Genomic DNA, 22,005 nt, shown 5'->3' on the forward strand with positions numbered 1-22,005 from the left:
TATAAAATTATTAATTGTTAGTACCAGTGAAAATAATTTTCCAAATCTAACATTATGTGAATGTTAAGGGTTAGGGTTTTCAACTTAATTAGGTTAGGGTTTTCAATTTAATTAGGTTAGGGTTTTTAATTTAATTAGGTTAGGGTTTTCAACTTAATTAGGGTTTACAACTTAATTAGGTTAGGGTTTTTAATTTAATTAGGTTAGGGTTTTCAATTTTTATCACATCAAATAAACTTCTATTTTATTACATCAAATAATATTAAAACAACTCAAAAAAATTTCAATTTTTATTACATCAATAAAACTTCTATTTTATTACATCATATAAACTTCTATTTTATTACATCAAATAAACTTCTATTTTATTACATCAAATAATATCAAAATAACTCAAAAAAATTTCAATTTTTATTACATCAATAAAACTTCTATTTTATTACATCATATAAACTTTTATTTTATTACATCAAATAAACTTCTATTTTATTACATCAAATAATATCAAAATAACTCAAAAAAATTTCAATTTTTATTACATCAATAAAACTTCTATTTTATTACATCAAACAAACTTCAAAATATTCAAAATATTAGTACAAATAATTTTAAATACGGCAATCAATGTCTATGCCCGGGGAATTCAGTGCCACATGGCGGCCGTCGACGGTTACGCGCTGGATTCCTCCTTTCTCTAGCTTCCGGCGGCGGTTGTTGTTCCTTCGGCGGGGATTCTAGTTCTTCCGGTACGACATCTGGTTGTCGGACTTTGGACGATGATCCACCTTCGAAGAATAGTGTATGTGGAGGTGTTTGCATCATGAAGGGCGAGGGTGTTTGAAACCCATACGTTGCTGGGAATTGGTAAAAAGGAGAACTCCCCGACGGCCCCTCTTGCGATCCCTCGTGCCCCGCTGGCCTATACATCGGCGGCCCACTTGGCGTAACAGGAAATGGAGCTGAACCGGGCATTTGGCTCCAACCTGCTATAGGAATCGAAAAAGGATACATATAAGGGTTAGAATACGTATAAGGGATAGGAAACGCACCTGGCATCGTCTGAAAAGGCGGTTGAGTGGGTATCATCGGTTGAATTACCGTGTCGGGTAAATGTCTTCGTGCTCTCGTTGGGCCTGGTGATTGCATGGCCGCTGATGATGAGCGGGGTGAATGTCTGGGCCTCGTTGAGGGGCTACCTTATTCGTCTTGTCGTCTTGGATTTAAAGGCCCGCGCATTTCCCTTCCGACACGTATTTGCCTCTGCCTCTCATCTGGCGTCAGTAAATACGGCTTGCCATGGATCCTAAACCATGGCATGTATTCTGGGACGCACGCTAACTCCGGAACGATGATTGGTTCTCGAGTAGGTTGATATTCATACTGATTTTCCCATATTTTTATGTACCCGGACTAATATCTTGGCCAATCCGTACCTAATAGTCGAAGGTCGATTTTGTGGTGATCGTCAAACTCCTTAGGGCCCACGGGAATCGGTTGTCTACATCCAAACTGTCGTAGCACTCTGTCTGTCTGGTGTGGCTCCACGGTTGCGAAGTTGATCAGCATGACTTTGACGTGCCAAGTGTTCGCATTTTGTAAAAACTCTTCCGGTATTACTGCCCGAATTGCCGGATCCTCATATGGTGTCCATTGAAACTATATGAACATGATAGAAATATTAGTTATATACATAATACTAAATACTAAATACTAAATACAAAATATCTATTTGCAATAATACTTACTTGTGCTTCCGACCGTTGGTCCAATAGAAGCCGTATATCTTCAAGTTCGGTAGGTAATCGAGCATGACTTGCCAGATGGTTCCACCTAATTAAATAAATTTTTAGCATACTTTTATTTTTAAAAATATACATAATAATTGTAAAATCTAATATAAAATTTACCTCGTTATGAGTGGGAATGTATATGGGTGGTCCACTCGAGGACATAGAAATGGAAAGCGAAACCGTGCCCATGACTGCAGTAGTGACAGGCAACCTCCGATTTTCGCTCTCCTCGGTCGCGTCGCCCCGCACATCTCCCGATACAACGTTCCCAAAACGGCAGACCCCCAACTAAATTCACCGGCTTCTCTAAAATCTACGATTTTCAGGAGCCATCTTAGATGTACGCGGCTCCGTGACGTGTCGGGCATCAGATAACCTCCAATTATTTGAAGAATGTATGCCCGAGCATATCAGATTTTTTCAATTTCGGTTGAATCTTCATTCGGATCAGGGAATGTGTCACGTAACCAGCCCATCTCGATCTTACCTCCATCCATTTTATCCAGAATAGCGCCCAAAAGCTCGTAGCACACCGCCTCTCAATTGTTAGATTGAGCAGTCCCGGTGACTAGCTTCCCGTCGACCAGCAATCCCAATTGCAGACTCACATCTTCTAGAGTGATAGTGCACTCTCCACATGGAAGATGGAATGTGTGCATCTCGGGTCTCCACCTCTCGATCAACGCACTGATTAGTTTCGGGTACAGCTTGTATCCCCGGCCTACCGTCGTCACGTGCCAAAAACCCGCTTCCCGCAAGTAGTTCTCTACCAACGGTGATGGAGGATCATGCATGTTCCGGATATTGCATTCCAATACTCGATCTTCAGACTTTTATAATAAATAATAAATTAATAATTATCTAAAAAAGTATAAATAAAAAATTCTTAAATAATATTTAAAAATTAAATTTAACACTTACCATTTCCATTTGTTCCACCGATATGTGATGCCTATCAAGACGAGTCAATGATCCGGCCATTGATGAAATCGTAGAAATTTTTACGATTTATAAAAATGTAAAAAAAATTTAAAACTATTTTAAAAAAGGAAATTGAGAGCAAATTGAAATTAAATATGGGTTTGAGAGATTTTTGGAATGAAATTGAGAGGAAATTGAAATTAAATATGGATTTATGAGAATTTTGGAAGGAAATTGAGAGAAAATTGAGAGGAAATATGAGAGAGGATTTGTTTGTGAAAAAATAAAAATGGGGGGTATTTATAGTTTTTTTTTTACCGTTGGGGGGCAACGGTCAAATATTTGACCGTTGGGCACTGTTCACGCGCGAGCTGACATCGCTGCCACGTCAACGCGATGTGCTGACTCAGCAGGAAATCGCTTCCTCTAGGACGCGATTTCCTGCTGAGTCAGCACATCGCGCTGACGTGGCAGCGATGTCCTGACGCGTACCCTGACATCGCGCTAACGTGGACGCGACTTCGGGGAAATGGACCAATCTAGTAAATAATTAAATAGTTGGCCCATTTCAGTAATTAATGAAAAAATAGGCTTTTTTTGATAAAATACCCAAAATACATTAAAAAAAAATAGAACCCAACTAAACCAAATTCTAATGACACCCACACTTCTTGCAATCATATCATTGTATGTTGTTTTCTAAAGCTGCAAAATCTCACCTTTTTCATAAACTTGCTAAATCCATCAGAGTTCCCACTTTGTTTCAACAAATTATTCTTAATCCTCATTTCGATATATCTTATTCTTCATCTCTCCATTATATATCACTTCAATCCATCCACCACCTTAAACATAAACAAATAAGTTAAATACAAAATTTTCAACTCTAAAACAAATCATTTAAATAATTTTTTAGTGTGATAAATTAAATAGAATTTTCTTAAATAGAATTTTGAATTGTAGGAGATGACTTATGGGTTTAAAGGTTTTAATTCGATTTAACAGCAATTACCTTTTATTTAGGTTTTTCACAAAATATTATAATATCCATGTAGAATTGCTGTTTTGAAAAAAAAAAATCCTAAATTTTATGAGTATTCATTTTAGCCCCTTAAATCTTATTTTAAATTTTATTCCCTTATAATTAATGTCTAAAAATATGATAATTTGTGTTTGTCCCTCAAAGTTTTCCAATGTTCTTTTAGCTTGATTTCTTTTATATAATTTATAAAACTTTATATTAAATTTGTTAATATTTTTAGTTTAATTTGATAAACTAATATAAAGTAGTATTTAAATGTTAATTTGGTAAAAATATAGCATCAAATATTTGCAGTATATAAATATAAAGTAGTATTTAAATATTAATTTAATAAAAATGAACTTATGGAATTTCAACCTCTAATATAAATTGAATATTTAACCTATTTTACTTTTTTAAATGCTAATTTGGGTGACTAAAAACTAGCTCAAGTTAAACACATCTTGTTTGGACTGACCCATATGGATCGGGCCTACTTTAAACATGTCTGCTTTATAGAAATATCTCACCCCCCTTATAAATATGTTTGGCTTTGCCTCTTTGGCATTTACTAACGGTATTAACTCTAAGTGTAATAATAATACACGGATTGATGATCAAGTATCATATTAAACATTTTTGAAGTACAAATATTATATATGACATTTATTCAAAGTATAGATGTCAAATATGACATTATCCAAAAAAAAAAAAACAAGGACAAATAGAGGTTCAACGAATCCTCCTACCTCGAAGTGAAAAATAATGATTCAATTGATTAAACTCACAATTGTGTTGTTATCCAAACATCAAAGTCTAGAGAATTTGGAGTGAAATTGGTTTCGGTAAAATTAAAAACAATAGTAATTGCGAAATTGAATATTACAGTGATGAGATTCAAGCTCAATAGTTGGATACATGTTTAGATTCAAATATACAGCTCTAACAGTAAAGTGAGAATGAAAAATGACTATTAAAGACATTATTAATATGGTTATATGGGAGTGTTTTTTTCTTGAGAGCAATTTTCTAAGTTATTTTTATATATTTTAAAAATAATTTAAAATTTCAATATATTATTATCGATATTAATCAACTAATTATATACTTAATAAATTTAAAAATTTAACCAGATTAAAATAATTAATTCAAAAACATTTTAATAAAAAATGAATAAAAGTAGGAGTTTAGAAAAACTATTAAAAATTAAATAGTTCAAGATTTAAAAAGACTGTCCAAAGAAAGAGCTAAACCATTTTTATTTCCATTGGATGTTCAACTTTGCAACTTCATCCAAAGCCTCCAATGAGTAAATGGAGCCATGTTTACAAGTTCTCCACTCAAAGGCACAAAACAGTGCGATGGATTTTTAACTTGTGTTATAGAAGTGTTGAGATCCCAACGCAGTGAAGGTGTGTGAATCCAAATGAAGCCATAAAATTATCAATCAACGATTCATTCAAACTTTGATTGTGACACTGCATAGGCACAAACCCGAAGGCTTTATATTTGAAGTTTGCCATTCCGAACCAGGCCTTGCATTTGGATCATACGAAAGGGTTTGATAATCATGGGCGCCCTCAACCGTGAACAGTAGAAGTTTCCCATCCAATATTCCAAACCGAAACCCTACACTTGTGCTCCCTGTCAGTGGAACCCAAACCCTTTTCCAGGAACCATCATTCGGGTCAAATATTGCCAACTTCCGTGGGTTCTTCCACTCCATGCAGAAAAGCTTCTTCTCCACCACGGCATGGGTGGTGACCATGACGCAACCACCATTCTTCATCTCACACCAGTTGCGGTTCTCGGGGTTGTACACATCCACAAATCTAGAGTTTCCAATTGTAAGGCTTGACCTTCCGCACCATACGTAAAGTTTTCCATTCAATCCGCATGCAAAGCAACCCCACCGTGGTCGACGGAGACTTTCGATTAGAGTCCATGTATCTGTGTCAGGATCATACACCTCTACGGTGGAAAGGCTTTCACCTTCAACCCCGTAGCCTCCGACAACATAAACCTTGCCATTTACCTCTGCGCAGGCGAAATCCGCACGAGCAACATTCAAGTCTGCTAGTCTGCTCCATCTGCAAACATAGAGATATGTCACGGATGATGATTAAACCTATCAAATGGACGGCCTATCCTTTGCACCTTGAAGACTCATCCATATCTCAGAGAATTTGGTTAAAAATATTATCCTAAAAATGTGCTTTCCCGAAGAAAAAAAATATCAAACTAGGTTGACCCGTTCTTCAATTTTATAATATATTAACTTTAATATGAAAATTAAATAATATTATTATTTAAATATTAAAAATATGTTTTTCTTTTTTTTTTCAAATGGTTATTTCCTAATTAACCAGTAAATAATAGAACAAACCTGTTGAGGCAAGAATCATATTGGTAAACATCAGGTGAGGCAGAAGCAATTCCGTCGATAACTGAATAGCCGGCTATGGCAAGAAGCTTTCCATTAACGACAGTTACCCCAAACCCTACTTTTGTAGGCCCTGGCATTAGTTGAAGAACTTGACGTTTATGTCCCAAACAATCCAAAACCTCCCACCGACTTTCTTTTCCGTCAGATTCCGTAGTTAAAACATAAAGCCATTCTTCAACCATACCCGCCATTGTTCGCTCTCTCAAGAATTCTTTACTTTCAATGAACGACCTCCACCTCTTGCATACACCGCCCATGGAACGGAAGCTCGAACGAGGAACAAGAGCCAAGCAATACTTAGCCACATCATCTGGAAGCCCCGGAAGCAACGGGATGGCTTCAAATTTATCACCCTCATTAACTTTTGAATGAATCCATTTATCTTGGTCAACCAGGGAAGTGAGACATTCGATGGATCCTTTGTTCCTCTTCTTTCCTCTCTCAAAAGCAGGCATTTTTTCCTAGATTTTTTTTTATCTACAATAATAAAATACTAGTTCATGTCCGAACAAAAAGCAACGTACAACCTTTAGAAAAATCCATGTAAAACCTTCTCTCAGTCTTAACAAACAAGTAATAGATTGAAGGAAAGGGTTACCTGGAAATAATGGAAAAGAATTTGCTTGTGTAAAAAGAGAAGCAGATGAGGAGATTTGATGCAAAAGAGCGAGGAATGGGGGACTGAATATATAGTATAAATATAACATCGAAGATAGAACAGACAGAGCATCACAACGTCATATAAAAGAGATATACGATGACTTCCACTACGATATGGATAGGTGCTGACTTTTTTTATAAAAGGGTATGTGCTGACTTAAATTAATTATTTTTATACGATCCCTATCCGTGTTTAACGAAGGCATCAAATTTGTTTTGTTCAGTTCATAAATTAAAGGAATCAACTTTTTTGCTTAAATAAAAAAATTTATCCTAAATTATGGAGGGTTTTTTCATATATCTAAACTTTTTTTTAATCAAAAATTGTACTTTAAACTTTAACTTTGTTATCACTTTGGTCCAACATTCCAATTAAATGTTAACACATACAATAAAATAAAATTTAATATAAATTCTTTCTTTTTTCCTGCTCTCTCCTATCTTTCTCTTTCTGAAACTACACAAGGTGAAGTGAAAAAAATATTGTGAATCTCTCCAAAATATAGATGTTAGAAAAATCGATTTAAAAAACACTGTTTCTAAACCCAACAAAAGTTCAAAAAAGGAATTTTGTCAAAAGTTATCCTAGATTATAGAGTTTTTCTCATTTATTTAAACTTTTTTTTTTGTCCAAAGTTGTAGTTTAAACTTTAAATTTATTATCACTTTGGTCCAACACTCCACTTCCATTAAACCAATTAAATGTTGACACATAAAAAATTAATATAATTTCTTTCTTCTTTCCTACTCTCTCCTCTCTTTCTCTTTCTGAAGCTACACAAGGTCAAGCGAAAAGCATCATGAATCTCTTCAAAATATAGATGTTGGAAAAATTGATTTAGAAATCAGTGTTTCTAGGCACAACAAAAGTTGTTAAACCGATCTCTACTTTCAACCAAACAGTCTTCTCCTTTATTCTTTAATCACGAATTGTTTTATGTGTGGGCTCAAAGAATTATGAACTAATTGCATAGAATAGAAAACTTTATTAACTTTCAGTAGGGAAATTAATTCTCTCTATAACTAGAATTATGTGGTTTTCCCAAAAAATAAATTTTATTTTGTAAAATAAATTTTCACTATTTTTTGATAGAATAACAACGCTTGTGAAGTGTGTAAATAGTTCAACATATAGTTCCTATTTATAGAGAATCGGTACAAGAGTTATGTACAAATAAGGTCTTAACTAAATAATTAGAGATTGCCGCCCCTTGATTTTCATAAGGCCTAGTTGGGCTTTTCATGTATTAGATCCAATTACATGTGTTATCTGAACTTTTATCCAACACTCATAATTTATCCAACCCAATATTTATTCTTTATTTCTCAAATATTATTTATTTAATCAATTAATTTAATTAGTTACATTAACTAAATTAATTTTTTAATTAAATTATTTTCTCAACTCAATTCTAATACAGTTAAAGTCATGGCCACTTTACAAATCTATTAAGAAAATATATTTAATTGACTTGTTCAATAAATTCACAATGACTAATAAATTTAATTCTTACTTCGAACATCAATTATTTAATTAAAATTAATTAAATAATAATTCGAAGAACTTAAATTAATTTTTAAGTCATCTTTTGTACTTAGCGCGAAAACACATTCATTGCGAATAATAATACATGCGATCTATTTATTTTACTTTATCATTTTCATTCATTTCAAATTATTTGCTCTACATACAATTCATTTCTAGTTATCTTGAGCTAGCGGAAGGACCGATTGGATATATATAATTCGAGATAAAATAATTTGTAACTAAGTTCCAGCTCTTTGCCTATTAATTAGAATATTATTTAGTCATGAAATCATTCATTAAAGTATCATGACTGAGTTTTCTCCTATTATATACCATTACGAAAGCTACTCAATAAGTGTTTGTCCAATAACCTTGTTATAAGTGTGTTATCCTCACAGAATATCTTTAATCTCATTGGGATAAATTCATTCTACCAATATAATCCTATTTAATCTCATGGTAACCATTATATCTTCCTTCATGAAAAGTTAATTACTATCAAATAGTAATTTAATCATTTATACTAAAACAATTGACCCGTCCGTGGCCTCGTTACTTTCCATTTATCATATAATGTCGATGGGAGGATATTATTTACCCTTTATTAGGCTAAGAATTCCACTATTGTTGAATGATGCAACATCATGTAGAAGTCATACACCGAATGTATCAACTTTTGGTTCTTTATCAAGTTGAACTCAGGCTTTCATTTACATCAAAATATACAAGTCACGCGTACATAGTCCTATTGAGAAATGTGCCCATATTGTAGTAAATATGCAACTGTTTTCTATGTATTTAAACGATGAATAAATAAATAAAGTTAATTTCCCATTTCACTATTATATCTTTTGTGTATGTTTTGCATACATAGCAAAATTGTGAAAAACAAATGCTAGCTTATTGATTGTTTAAGTTCAAACTAATGATAAGTGACACTGTAAGAATGTTTACATTGAAAGAAAAACAACTTACTTCAGTAGATAATCTAAATAAGTTGTAATCCCGTAAAAGAATCAAAGTGAGCATTTGATTCAAATATTCGGAATGAGTATTATGTCACCTACAATTCCAATTAGGGGGATAGCTAGTCTTGACTATCAGAGCAGTTGGCTCCACTGGTAGAGGCATAAATGTAATCATTGAAAGAATGGTACATTGGATTGGACACAAGTTGAATTAATTTTGAATCCGTTCGTGAATTAATCCACTTGCGACCTTCATAGTGTAACTTACCTAAATCCTGAGTTAGTCACTGACCATGACTATGTAACTCATGTGCATTGATATAGGTGGAGGCTTATGCTCTGAAGATGATCGTGAAGTACATGGCTTTACTAGCAACAATGAAATTAATAGTTTGATTAAAGAGTTAACAATATTCTCTTGTTGGCATTGTGTGAATTGATGAACATGAAACGTGGCCACGAATTGCTCGTCCTCAAATGAGCAATTTATTACAGTCATTAGTTGACAATGATCATACTAATCATTAAGAAAACCCAGTGGTGACAATGAGATAAAATAGGATTGTGTTGAATGAACGAATTTAACTCAACGGAATCAAGGATATCATATGAGGGTAACACACACATGACGAGGTCATTGGACAAAGTAGTTGGATGAATTGCTTTCGTAAATAGTATATAATAAGGAGTTTTCAATCATTGTATTTATTGTGGACTAACTCCATGATTAAGTAAATTGCAAATTATCAGAACGATGCTTTTGGACATAATTATAATTACTAGAGCTTAATTCTATATGTCTAATTGGTCCCTCCACTAGCTCAACAAAAGCTCGATTGAATTACATTTGAATGAGAACAAAATTCTACAACTTTGAAAATAATTTAATTGAGTTGATTTATTCGATGTGAAATTAAATTAAGCAGTCGTGAGAATTTGTTCAACAAAAGAATTTGATTAAAGAATTTTTTTTGAAAAATTAATTTGAAAAATCTTAATGATTTTTGGAAAAATTAATTTTTATCAAGTAAAATTAAATTAATCAAATTAATTAAAATAAATATGATATTTTTGAAAAGTAATTTTCAAGTCAGACAATTGGCCCAATAGGTAATTGAACTTGAAAATTACACCCGATATTGAAAATTGAACCCGAGAATTAAAACCCAAAAACTGGTTGAATTGAGCCCTGTGTATGAAACTAGACTGACAGTCCAACCGGTGGCTGGACTGGAACAATCGAAACGTCGCTGGACCAGATCGAACCGACCAGGCCCATTTAGGCAAAACGATGACGGTTCGAGGTACTGAGGATAGTTGGTGGCGGTGGTTCTTCAGTGGTAGAGTAGTAGAAAAATTAGACTTCTAGTAGGATTCTACTAGTTAACTTGTTTTCAAATTAATTTTTCCAAAAATAATATTATTTTAATGAATTTAATATTGATAGATATTAATAAGAGATATTAAATTAAATTTAATATTTATCTAGAGAGTATTATATTAATTTAATATTAATGAGATTAATTCTAATCCTAATTGAACTTTCTCTAAACTCTCCCTATATAAAGAGAGCATGAGTCATCATTTTCATACACTTGAATTCAAGAAAAGTTGAAGAATAATTTTTTTCTAAAGAAATAATTTTAGAAAATTTCTAGAGATATTATTGTTATTTACAACTTGATCGCATAAGTTTAGAGAAATTATAAAATTTCCCCATTGTTAATTTTGTGAAAAATTTCTAATTCAAAGCGAGCCCACACTCGACAGACATGAGCTTGAGAATAGCAGAGAAGACTACTCGATTAAAGCGTTCATCCTAGACAAATTATAAAGGTACGATTTTAATTAAGTATTTATTACTTTAGATAACACAACTAAGTTCTTATTTTCGGGAAAAAAGTTTTTAAAACTCTGGTTTTCCCTTAAACTTATTTTCCGTTGTGTTTTCCGGACTCAATTTTCCAACAAGTCCATCATCCACTCAAGTTAAAGTATTTTGGAGTTGACATTAGCAGTCATTTCTTCTTTAGTAGTCCAGGTTGTCTCGGCTTTAGGAGTTTTTACTCCTTCAATTCCTGTAAAAGGATGAGTTCATCCCGTTAAAATAACCTTCTAGGCTAGTTCAGTTGTTGACTTAATAAATGATTTCATCTTAGCTTTCCAATATACATAATTTGCCCCATCGAGCATAGGGTGGCATGAGACTAAATATCCTTCCATTGCAAGCAACTGTATCAACCAGGATAATCACTATCTATGTTTTGCAAACATAAATTATGTCTAAAATAATGCTTGGAACTGTAGCCACAATTTTAACCACAAAATCTAAAGTACAAAAACATAAAGATGAACACTGAGATTGTTTACGCAAATCAACCTTAGTTTACGTCTGCGAGGCCTAGCCTAGAGTAATGATCCATTATTTTTCTCAGAATACAACCAATTATTCAAGTCCTAACATCAATCTAACTTTCACTAAATTGGCGACCTCACCGTTATACAAAGGCTAGATCAATCTCCCACTAAGTTTCCCCCTCGAAAGCCTAGTTTTGCAATTGATTGCAATCTAACACCATGTTAATATCGTTTGCTAACATGACAATGCCATATCATCACCATTTACTTATGTAGCAATGCTACATAGTTGCATGTTGCTTGCGTGGCAGTGCTACATCAGCAAAAAAAATAAAAATATCAAAAAAAATATTTTAAAATTAGCACACAATGAATCTAGACAATTAATTGTCCAAAGTCACTTGAATCTAGACAACCATTTGTCTAGATTCATTCTAGAATTATAAAAAAACAAAAAATCATTAAAAATTATAATAATTATTAAAAATTAATAAAGAAAAATTATTTGATACATCACCAAAGGAGTTTCTTAGACTCCACAAGCGAGTTGAAAGTTTGACAAGTGTATCATAGAGTGTAGTAAAAAAATAAAAATAAAAATAAAAATAAAAATAAATAAGTATATAAATAAATATGACACTTGTCACACCTTAAACCCACTTGCGAAATCTAAAAATCTTTACCATTAATTAAAACCTATAAAATTTTATATAATTTATAAAGAAAATAATTTATTAAAAATAAAAAATAGAAAAAAATAATTTATAAAAATATTTAGAAATTAATTAGAAACCATAATATTTATAAAAAAAATAAATTAATTTTTGTAAGATTTTATAAAAATTATTATTCTCATTTTTATTAAATCATTTGATTAGTATAACTTTCACAAAGTGAAAAAAGAGGCAAAAATAAAGCAATATTTGTTAATCTTGATTTTATGATATAAGTTGTTGATGTTACTTTTATGATTTAAAATATAAAAATAATAATTTTTAATTTTTTTATGATGTTTAATTAATTTCTAATAATTTTTATAAATTTTAATTTTTTTTATAATTTTATGATTTTTTATAATTCTAGAATGTATCTAAATAAATGAGTATCTAAATTCAAATGAACTTACACAACTATTTATCTAAATTCATTGTGTTCTTGTTTTTAAAATAATTTTAATTTTTCTTTTCTCTTTTTATGTTTACTGTCATGACAATGTCACATCAACAATATATAATAATGTGACACTATCGTGTTAACAATCAATCATAACATGGTACCACTACATCAACCATTAATGATGACATGGCACTACTACGTCAACAAATATTGCTGACATGGTGTATGTTAACTACGCAACGTTGTCGTTAAATACTAACAGGTAACAACATAGGGCCAATCTGGGCAATTTTGTTAGGAAGCAAAAATTTGGAGCTTAATTGATTTTTTTTTAAAGTTAGGGCTTATAATACATCAAGCCTTTTTAATATTATAATAATTTTTAGTTATCTTAGAATATACTTTTTAAAGCTTGTGTATCTAGTCATTCTAGGACTTGAATCCAGTTAGAATAAGTGTGTATTATACTGCTATTAATTAATATCTTGTCTAATTTAGTTAAACAAAATGAAAATATAAGTTAGAAATGAAAATGAATAATGAAGACGGTTTAATCAAAGAGGATTTTGTGTCATTTACCAATATGAAGTAGTGTTTTGAAGAAGAGTGAATTCTAAATAGCCTTGCAGATTCTTCATTATTATAAAACCATGGAATATATAAAACACATATATATAGTTACGCCATCAACAATAAAACAACTCCACTAATGATTTATTGATTTTTTTTTTCAAAAACCTAATTCCATGACATGACTCGAGCAAGAGTGATATATACTGACATGGCAGAATTGTCCCATACACTCATTTCTCATGTAATCATTCGCATAAGCACAAATGCATCTTTATCTTGCTAATGTAACTAGGTTGGCCGTGGGAAGAGATGGGTCTAATCTATGAGCAGGTTCAATTGTCCCGGAAAGTATAAAATGATTTCCATTATATTAATTTATAAACAACCAACCAACAACAATAAAATCAAGGAAATCTAAATCAAAATCCAATAGCAACAATGTAATATAGTAGAATTGTCAAGAAGGAAGAGAAATTAATGCATAAGAAGGTTACTCTTCAATTAATTGTTTCATGGTTCAAAAAAATTTCAGGAAAATCAGGTCGACTATAGTATCCATCGAAGCACATAAAAGATGAAAACATCAATTCAGTCCCCTAGAAAACTCTAACGATGCTAAGATCAAATCGAATGACCTTACTTCTTGGAGCCTTTCTTTTTCGAAATCACAGTCACTTGTGGCTTGGGATGCTTCTCAGCTTCGCTGGGATCCAACCAATTGAGTGGATGGCGGTTGAAGAAAGGCCAATTTGGAATTGTAATCAATCCAGTGAGTGTCACACTACCGGCATATACGAGAACCATCATCTGAAACGATCCCAATACATAACCGGCAACGAATGCAGTCACTGCAAACACCAACAGCATTATCTGCATTATCTGCTCCGCTAACTTTTGCCCTTGCCAATCCATCTACAATACAATTCAACAACAATCCAAGCTCTAAGTGCCAACAAAAACAATCCCTAAAGCAATTAAAAGAACTATTACTAGAAGCCCATCCATCCTTATCACTTGTCTCCCATTAAACCTTCTAATGATTTAGCATTTCAGAGCTTCGCCAATAGAGACATCTATATTTGCGTGCTTCATTTCCAATTCTGCAACTGGAATATGGAAAATTTACTATTCACATGAATCCCGATCCCCAAATAGGTTTCCTACAAGTACGTTTTTTTGATAAACCCAAGAGAACGTTGATTATGATTTGGGAGCGAAGACTGCTAAATCAAAACCCTATATGATGTTTGGTTAGCGAGAAATCGAATGGCAAAATAAATAAACTTAAGATCACCAAAATCACTCGCGATCAGAAGGTAGGAAATCAAGAACAAAAAATTGACGGCTAAATATTTGGGCTACGCTTGTTTTCAGAGAAAATAGACTTTAATAATCCACGAATTCACAGCGGGAATGTGCAATTCCCTTTCATTTCCTCCGTAATTGATAAATTTCGATCAAGAAGCAAAAACAAAATCGAATCAGAAAAGCAGAAGAGGGGGGAGGGAAACGATGAACGGATTAGAAAGTATAAACCCTAGGATTTCAATTTTGAGCAAAAAAAAAGGTGAAATCTTACCGTAAAGTGAAGTGAGGGACCGGAGAGAGGAAGAAACGTCTGAAGTGAAACGGGGTAACTAGGAACGAAAGAAGAGAGTTTTGAGTGAAATATGACATTTACAGATATTTAATATATGGGGAACACACGATAATTCATCGCCTCACGATCCAAAGCAAGGACGTATCTGATATCCGTTGGGTCATATTATCCAAACTAGTTTGCAACCTAAATAAATAAATAAATAATAAATAATAATATTAATAATCTCTAGTTAAATTATATATTTGAAGTCAGTTTTCAATTTTTTTATCTAAAATAATATTGTTTTATTATTGTTGTTGAAATTAGATTAAATCAATCGGTCGAATCAAGAATTAAGAGAATTAATGGCTAATGGTTATGTGAATTAGTATAAACTATCTGAATTGAGATGAAAAATCTATAGAATTAACAATTTGATTGGATTTTACAATTTTTTTAATGATTTTTTTTATTTAAAAGAATTCGCAAATCATTTCACGTTATCATCCTTTCATTTGGGTTTAATTTTAGTAATTTAATAATTTAAAACATGTTGAATTATTTTAGATTTAAATTATACTCATTTTTCTACTTTACCCAATAAAGATTTAATTAATTTTTTAATTTTAAGATAAAATTAGATTAAAGTTAAACATGTTATTTATTCAATTTAAATTTATTATAAAGTTGATAGTTATTATAAATGATTTTTAAAATAAAATACACAAAAATACTGTAAGTTTAAATCAGTTAACCTTAATAAAAATTGCAATAAATTGATCCCTAATTGAAAGTTAGTAATCACCCTCTTAAATATTGTTTTTTTTCTTTATCAAATCCCTTAACGGGTCATTAAGTGATAATGCTAAAACTAACATGGTAATTAACGTGAATAAAATTTTTATATGACAGCTGACATGGCGTTGGATGTGAAAAATCTCCACATGAAGGATTGAATTGGGGAGAACTTTAATTCAAAGGTGGTCTAAACTTGATCTTGACGGATGTAGCTTGTTTCATATGTCATTATGACTTGCTTTTGAAACAGGTTTTGACTGGAAGACTGCTTTCTTTATAAACAAATTCTCACCTCCTTTCTTTGGTTGAACAAGATAGGAAAGCGGTTTTTCTTTAGAACTAATATGATGTTTTTCAGGATTTCTTCAAAATTTTCTTGAGATTTTGGAGAGAACATCTGGTCTACAAAATCTTCCCTTTAGAAAACTTTTGGATTTCTAAACTAGTGAAAGTATAGAATGGCTTGGAACTAATTCCCTTTCATAGTGTTAATCACTTGAGTAAAAGAGAGTTATTGTGGAATGTAAACTCTTTATTTGAAGCGATTCGCAAATATTAAACTCTTTTATTTTATCTTTTATTCGTTTAATTAATTAAAGATAATAATAATTTTTTATTATTTTAATTAGTTTAAATTAATTAGAGAAAAATAGTTTTGATACAATATGTGATATCATTATTAGTTTAACCCAAGGTAATTTTAACTTGACCCAGGATAATTTTGACTTGACCTGTAATATTTTCTAATTGATTCAATTTTTTTCGTCTATTGTGTGCATTATAGATTATGTATATCCCTTAAATTAAATAATTTATTAATTTATAAAAACAAATTTTTAGTCAATTTTTAACTAAGTTGATGTTCCATCAGTTCATCAACTCCTTAAAGGAGTAAGTGGTTAAAATTTTGTGTTGGCACCTTAAAGTCCAAGGTTTTAGTCCTAGTGCTAACACCCCCTCCTCCCGAAGATTAAAATATGATCCAAATTCATATACTCTTCGTACATTTAGAATTTAATTCTTTTAATTTTATTTCTAGTAATTTAGTTCCTTTACTTACCATTTTTTAAAATTTAGGTTTAATTGTTAACATTATTAAAATTTTTCTCTTAAACTAACCAGTGTGATATTTTGAAATAAACAAATACTCACTTGATAGCTATGAAACAAGGAAAATGATGATGTAATTAACATGAATTTAACAAAAGAATATTAATAAGATTAACAATTGGGCTTACACTTTTAAATCTTAAAAATAAAGGAGCTAAACTCCATGAAACAAAAGTTCAGGCTAAATCTTAAAAATAAAGGACTCAAAAATATTTTAACCTTGCCTAAATTGTAATGTAATTTTTTATTTTACCGAAGAAGATAATGACATCAGTTCAGTCATGAATTTTAAGTATAGTATAAATATAAAAAATTTCAATTTAAAAAATAATATTTTTTCACCGAGAGAATGAATTTCAATGCATCTAGTATCTATACTATTATTTAAAGAGTTGATTGAGTTGGTGTCACCCATTAGTTGAGTTCCAACTTAGGGTGTGTTAGGTAAACTAAAAATTTAAGCACTGGAAAATTAAGTAATAAATTTTTACTACTAAATTTTATAAGTGCTGAATTTATATTAGAAAATTGTTTGGTAAATTAATAAAGATAAATACTGAATATAATTATGTTGTTTGATAAAAGTAAATATTGATTTTTAAAAAGGTTATTTATTTTTTAAATTTTAATCTTATTAATGTAATATTTTATATTATTTTAAATAGTTTTGGATAAAAGATAAAGATGGTAATTTAAATATCTTATTTTTTTATAAAATATTTTATTTCAAATTTTCAATTAGTTTCTAAATTAACTGTTAAAATGATTAATTTCACATTAAGTAAAAAATTAAAATGATTATCAAACACATTTAAAATATTAAATGTTAAAAATTTTAATTTTGATAAAATTAAAATTTTGAATGGTTTATCAAACACACCCTTAGGTGTTGTTTGGTAAAATGAAAATTAAGTGTTAAAAAAATAAATATTAAAAAATTAAATCTAAATTTAAATTATAAAATCTATTTGGTATGTTACTTAAAATTAAGCACTAAATATAATTAAACTATTTGGTAAATTTAAATTTTAAATTATGAAAGTTTTTTTTTTACATTTGTATCCTTACATTTTTAAACATGTAATATTATTTTAAACAAAGTTAAATTCCTAAATAACATTTTTACATATTAAAAATTTGGAATAAAGTATATTGTTAATAAATATAAATATTATAAATCTAAAAAATAAATGTTAAATAAAAAATAATGTGAAATTCGAGTTCAATATCTTAAAGAAAGTAATTAATTTGAATGATCATATAATTGATATAATAGACTACAAAATAGTTAAAGGATAATATAGTCTTAAAAATAAATCAATTTAACGTATTCTTTATTAAGTGATAAGTAGCTCTTATCTACTTATTATTTTTAACATTTTCTTATTAAAAAATCTAGCAAATAATTTTTATTTTTATTTATCAAACACATTTAAGAAAATAAATTACTATTTAAAAAAAACCCTAGAAGCCAAGAGTGTTATCCCTGGTGTCCTAGCGAAAACAGTGCCTGCTGCGGCTTGGGATGACGGAGAGTGGTGGCAACGATGGGTTTGGGGGAGATGGGATCTCCCTATTAGCAGAGGAACTCATTCAACTATCTGTCAAGAGTTCGATGGTGGAGGCAAACGGTAAACCTTCTCTGATCTGTTCTGTATGGACAAAGAAATCTTACAATTAGGACAGTTTTAAAGCACAGATGAAAAGCATATAGAAAACAAAGAAAAAATTTGAGATTCAATCGGTTGGGCAAAACTTTTTTTTAATAGTGTTTGAATTAGACGAAGACTAAGAAATTGTTATGGAAGGTCAACCTTGGTTGTTTAGGAAACATTTAATTGTTTTTGATCGATTGACAAAATCAATGAAGAGAGATCAAATTAGACTTGTCTCATCACCGTTCTAGATCAAAATTGGGCCATGTTTACCTGAATTTGATAAAAAAGATCTTTTGCATGCTATTGGAGTCACTTTTGGAGGAGTGATCAGATCTGAAATTATTGGTGAGTTCTGTCGCCTTAGAATAAAGTAAAATGTGTAGAAACCCCTTCGCAGGGGTATTTTTGTTTCAACAGGTAATGGAAATAAATGTTGGATCCCTTTCAAGTATGAAAAGCTACCGACTTTTTGTTTTGGGTGTGGTCGAGTGGGACATGGTCTTCATGAATGAACAGAATTAACCCCTGCAGAGAAGAACAGAATTAAAGAGGATCCGCCTTTCTCTTTAGCATTAAAAGATGAATTAAATTTGGTTGGCAGGGAGAGTTTAAAGTTGAATGCTCTATCAAAAAAACTTCAAACACAATGTTCTTACACAGAAAATATTAAAGAGAATCGGGAAACGCACTTATATTGTGAAAAAAGAAGTGATACGATGCAAGAAGTAAAAGACGATTCTTGGTTGACAACATTAGGAGCAGAGATGAAGATACAAAAGAAAGGAGATATAATTGAAGAAAAAATAGAGAATAGCAAAGCAGATGAAGACATACTGAAACCAGTCAGGAAAGCCAGCTGGAGAAGAATAGAATCAATGGGAGGGATGAGACACAATGAGGCAGAAAGTATTATACAGAAAAGGAAATTAGCAGAGATTTTATACGATGATTACGGTACAGAGAAGACTTGGGAAGGCACAACCAAAAGGATGAGGCAGGATGGAAAAGATTTAATTAATTAGGGTGAAATCAGTTCGTTGATAGAAGACCCCAATCAGAATAGATCGGCGGCTGCGAAAAGGCAAGCCGACCGGACGCAATAAAAATTATATGCTGGAATGTCCGTGGATTGGGGAGTCCACGAGCAATGAGAAGGCTTTGATTTTTACTAAAGCAAAATAATCCCCAACTGGTCTTCTTGATAGAGACTAAAGTTAGTGGAAAGCGCATGGAGGAAATTAGGAGGAAGTGTGGTTTTATGAATGGGATGGACGTAGGAGCAGTAGGTACGTGGGGAGGGATTTGCCTAGCATGGAGGAAAGAGGTTCAGGTTAATCTTAGAACTTTCTCAATGAACCATATTGATGTGCTAATCAAAGAAGAAGATGTTGATGAAGAATGGAGATTTACAGGTTTTTATGGATCACCTTATTCACAGAATAAAAAGGCCTCATGGGATCTATTAAGATTTTTGGGGTAGGAACAAGATCTTTCTTTGTTAGTGAGTGGAGACTTTAATGAAATAATTTACTCATTTGAGAAAAGGGGAGGTCAACCGAGGGAGGAGAAGATAATGGAAGAGTTTCGCGATGTCCTAAACGAATGCCAACTTATTGATGTGGGCTACTCGGGAACATGGTATACATGAGAAAGAGGAAATTTACCGGAAACAAATATCAGAGAAAGACTGGATAGGGGTGTTGCGAATAGAAAATGATTGGAACTTTTCCCAGAAGGAAATATTCATCACTTAACGTCTTCACTTTTAGATCATTGTCCCCTTTTAATAAGCACAACCAATGAAAACAGTTTCAGAGTAGCCCCAAGTTTTAAATTTGAAGCATGGTGGATCACAGAGGAATTGATTGATGAGGAAATTAAGAAAGCCTGTGAGTCTTCAAATGGATCTATTTTTGAAAAGATTGAAAGATTACAGATCAGCCTATCAAAATGGGCAAAATCAATAAAGAAGAAACGGAAGGGGTTGACGAAGAAACTTTCAAAGGAGCTAGAAGATTTAATGGAGAAAGATCGAGATGATGACATATTGGCGCAGATAATTGACACGAGAATCCATCTGAACATAGAGATCGACAAAGAGGAAGTGTATTGGGAACAGGGGGCACGGGCTAACTGGCTTAAGCTCAGGGATAAGAATAAGACATTCTTTCATAAATATGCCTCAATGTGGAGGAGAATCAACACAATAAGCAGGTTGGATACAGCTGATGGAAATGGAACTTGCGAGGATTCAGAAATTAATAAGATTGCAACGAAGTATTTCCAGAATCTTTTCTCGACTAATGGCGTAGGAGATATGTCCCATATTTTAATAGGTATTGATAACAACATTTCTCAGGATGTAAACACAACTCTTTTGGCAAAGTTTAAGGCAGAAGATATCTATGATGTAGTCAAAGGAATGGGTCCCACCAAAGCACCAGGTTATGGTGGCTTTCCGGTATTATTTTTTCAAAAATATTGGCATATTGTAGGTAAAGATATTGAAAACTTTTGTTTGGGAGTTTTGAATAACGGAAAGGATTTTGAAGGTTTAAATCTAACGGAGATTATACTTATACTGAAGACTTCCAAACCCACAAATCTTGCTAATTTTAGACCTATTAGTTTATGCACAGTTATATATAAAATTATAGCAAAATCTATTGTCAATCGTCTTCAGGGAATTATTGGAAGGTGTATTGATAGTGCTCAAAGTGCATTTGTTCCAGGGAGGCTCATATCAAATAATGTTTTGATTGCTTATGAACTTCTACATACACTTCGTCAAAAGCGAACGGGGAAAAAGGGATTCATGGCAATGAAGCTGGACATGAGAAAAGCTTACGACAGAGTTGAATGGGTTTTTTTGAAGGAAGTTATGATTCATATGGGTTTTGCAGATGAATGGGTGTCATTAATTATGAGATGTATTTCTACAGTCTCTTATGTTGTAACCACCAATGGGAGGAGAGGCAGTGTTTTTAAACCTTCCAGAAGACTTCGACAAGGTGACCCACTCAACCCTTTTCTTTTTTTTTTTTATTTGTAGTGAAGGACTTTCATCTTTATTCAGGATTGCAACAGGGGAGGGTTTGATTAAAAAGGTGAAGGCTAGTAAAAGAAGCCCGGTAATTTCACACTTATTATTCACAGACAATTGCATTCTGTTTGGCGAAGCCTCAAAGAGCAAAATAAGAATCCTAAAAGATATTTTGAAGGAGTAGGAAATTTGTTCGGGTCAACGTATTAATTTTAATAAGTCCATGATTTTCTTCAGCTCTAATACAGTGGAAGGGGAAAAAGAGAGTATCTCAGCTGAAATGGGAATACGGAGATCGACTAATATGGAGAAGTATTTAGGACTACCGAATATAGTTGGAAGAAAGAAGAAGGAATCTTTCCAGAATCTAAAGGACAGAATCAAGCAGAGAACACGGTTTTTATCTCAAGGGGGAAAAGAGGTTTTCATTAAA

At 31.8% G+C, this 22,005-nt stretch overlaps 2 protein-coding genes across 3 annotated transcripts; both read right to left on the reverse strand.

The window, feature by feature from the left end:
* Nucleotides 1-4,917: 4,917 nt before the first annotated feature.
* Nucleotides 4,918-6,901, reverse strand: LOC107946273 (F-box/kelch-repeat protein At1g67480). 2 transcript variants are annotated; one of them, XM_016880530.2, is made up of 3 exons: nucleotides 6,777-6,901; nucleotides 6,119-6,655; nucleotides 4,918-5,822 (listed from the first exon to the last, which is right to left on the reverse strand). In XM_016880530.2, exons 2-3 carry the CDS (start codon nucleotides 6,631-6,633, stop codon nucleotides 5,192-5,194), a joined length of 1,146 nt encoding a protein of 381 aa, XP_016736019.1. In that variant the 5' UTR covers nucleotides 6,634-6,655; nucleotides 6,777-6,901; the 3' UTR covers nucleotides 4,918-5,191. The 2 variants fall into 2 exon arrangements, with proteins under 2 accessions (XP_016736019.1, XP_016736017.1); XM_016880528.2 differs by having other exon boundaries at nucleotides 6,119-6,839.
* Nucleotides 6,902-13,855: 6,954 nt separating this feature from the next.
* LOC107946272 (probable signal peptidase complex subunit 1) lies at nucleotides 13,856-15,132 on the reverse strand. The gene is made up of 2 exons (XM_016880527.2): nucleotides 14,961-15,132; nucleotides 13,856-14,293 (listed from the first exon to the last, which is right to left on the reverse strand). Exon 2 carries the CDS (start codon nucleotides 14,291-14,293, stop codon nucleotides 14,018-14,020), a length of 276 nt encoding a protein of 91 aa, XP_016736016.1. The 5' UTR covers nucleotides 14,961-15,132; the 3' UTR covers nucleotides 13,856-14,017.
* Between the last annotated feature and the right edge of the window lie 6,873 nt (nucleotides 15,133-22,005).

Source organism: Gossypium hirsutum, chromosome D12 (genome assembly GCF_007990345.1).
Source record: "Gossypium hirsutum isolate 1008001.06 chromosome D12, Gossypium_hirsutum_v2.1, whole genome shotgun sequence".
NCBI lineage: Eukaryota > Viridiplantae > Streptophyta > Magnoliopsida > Malvales > Malvaceae > Gossypium > Gossypium hirsutum.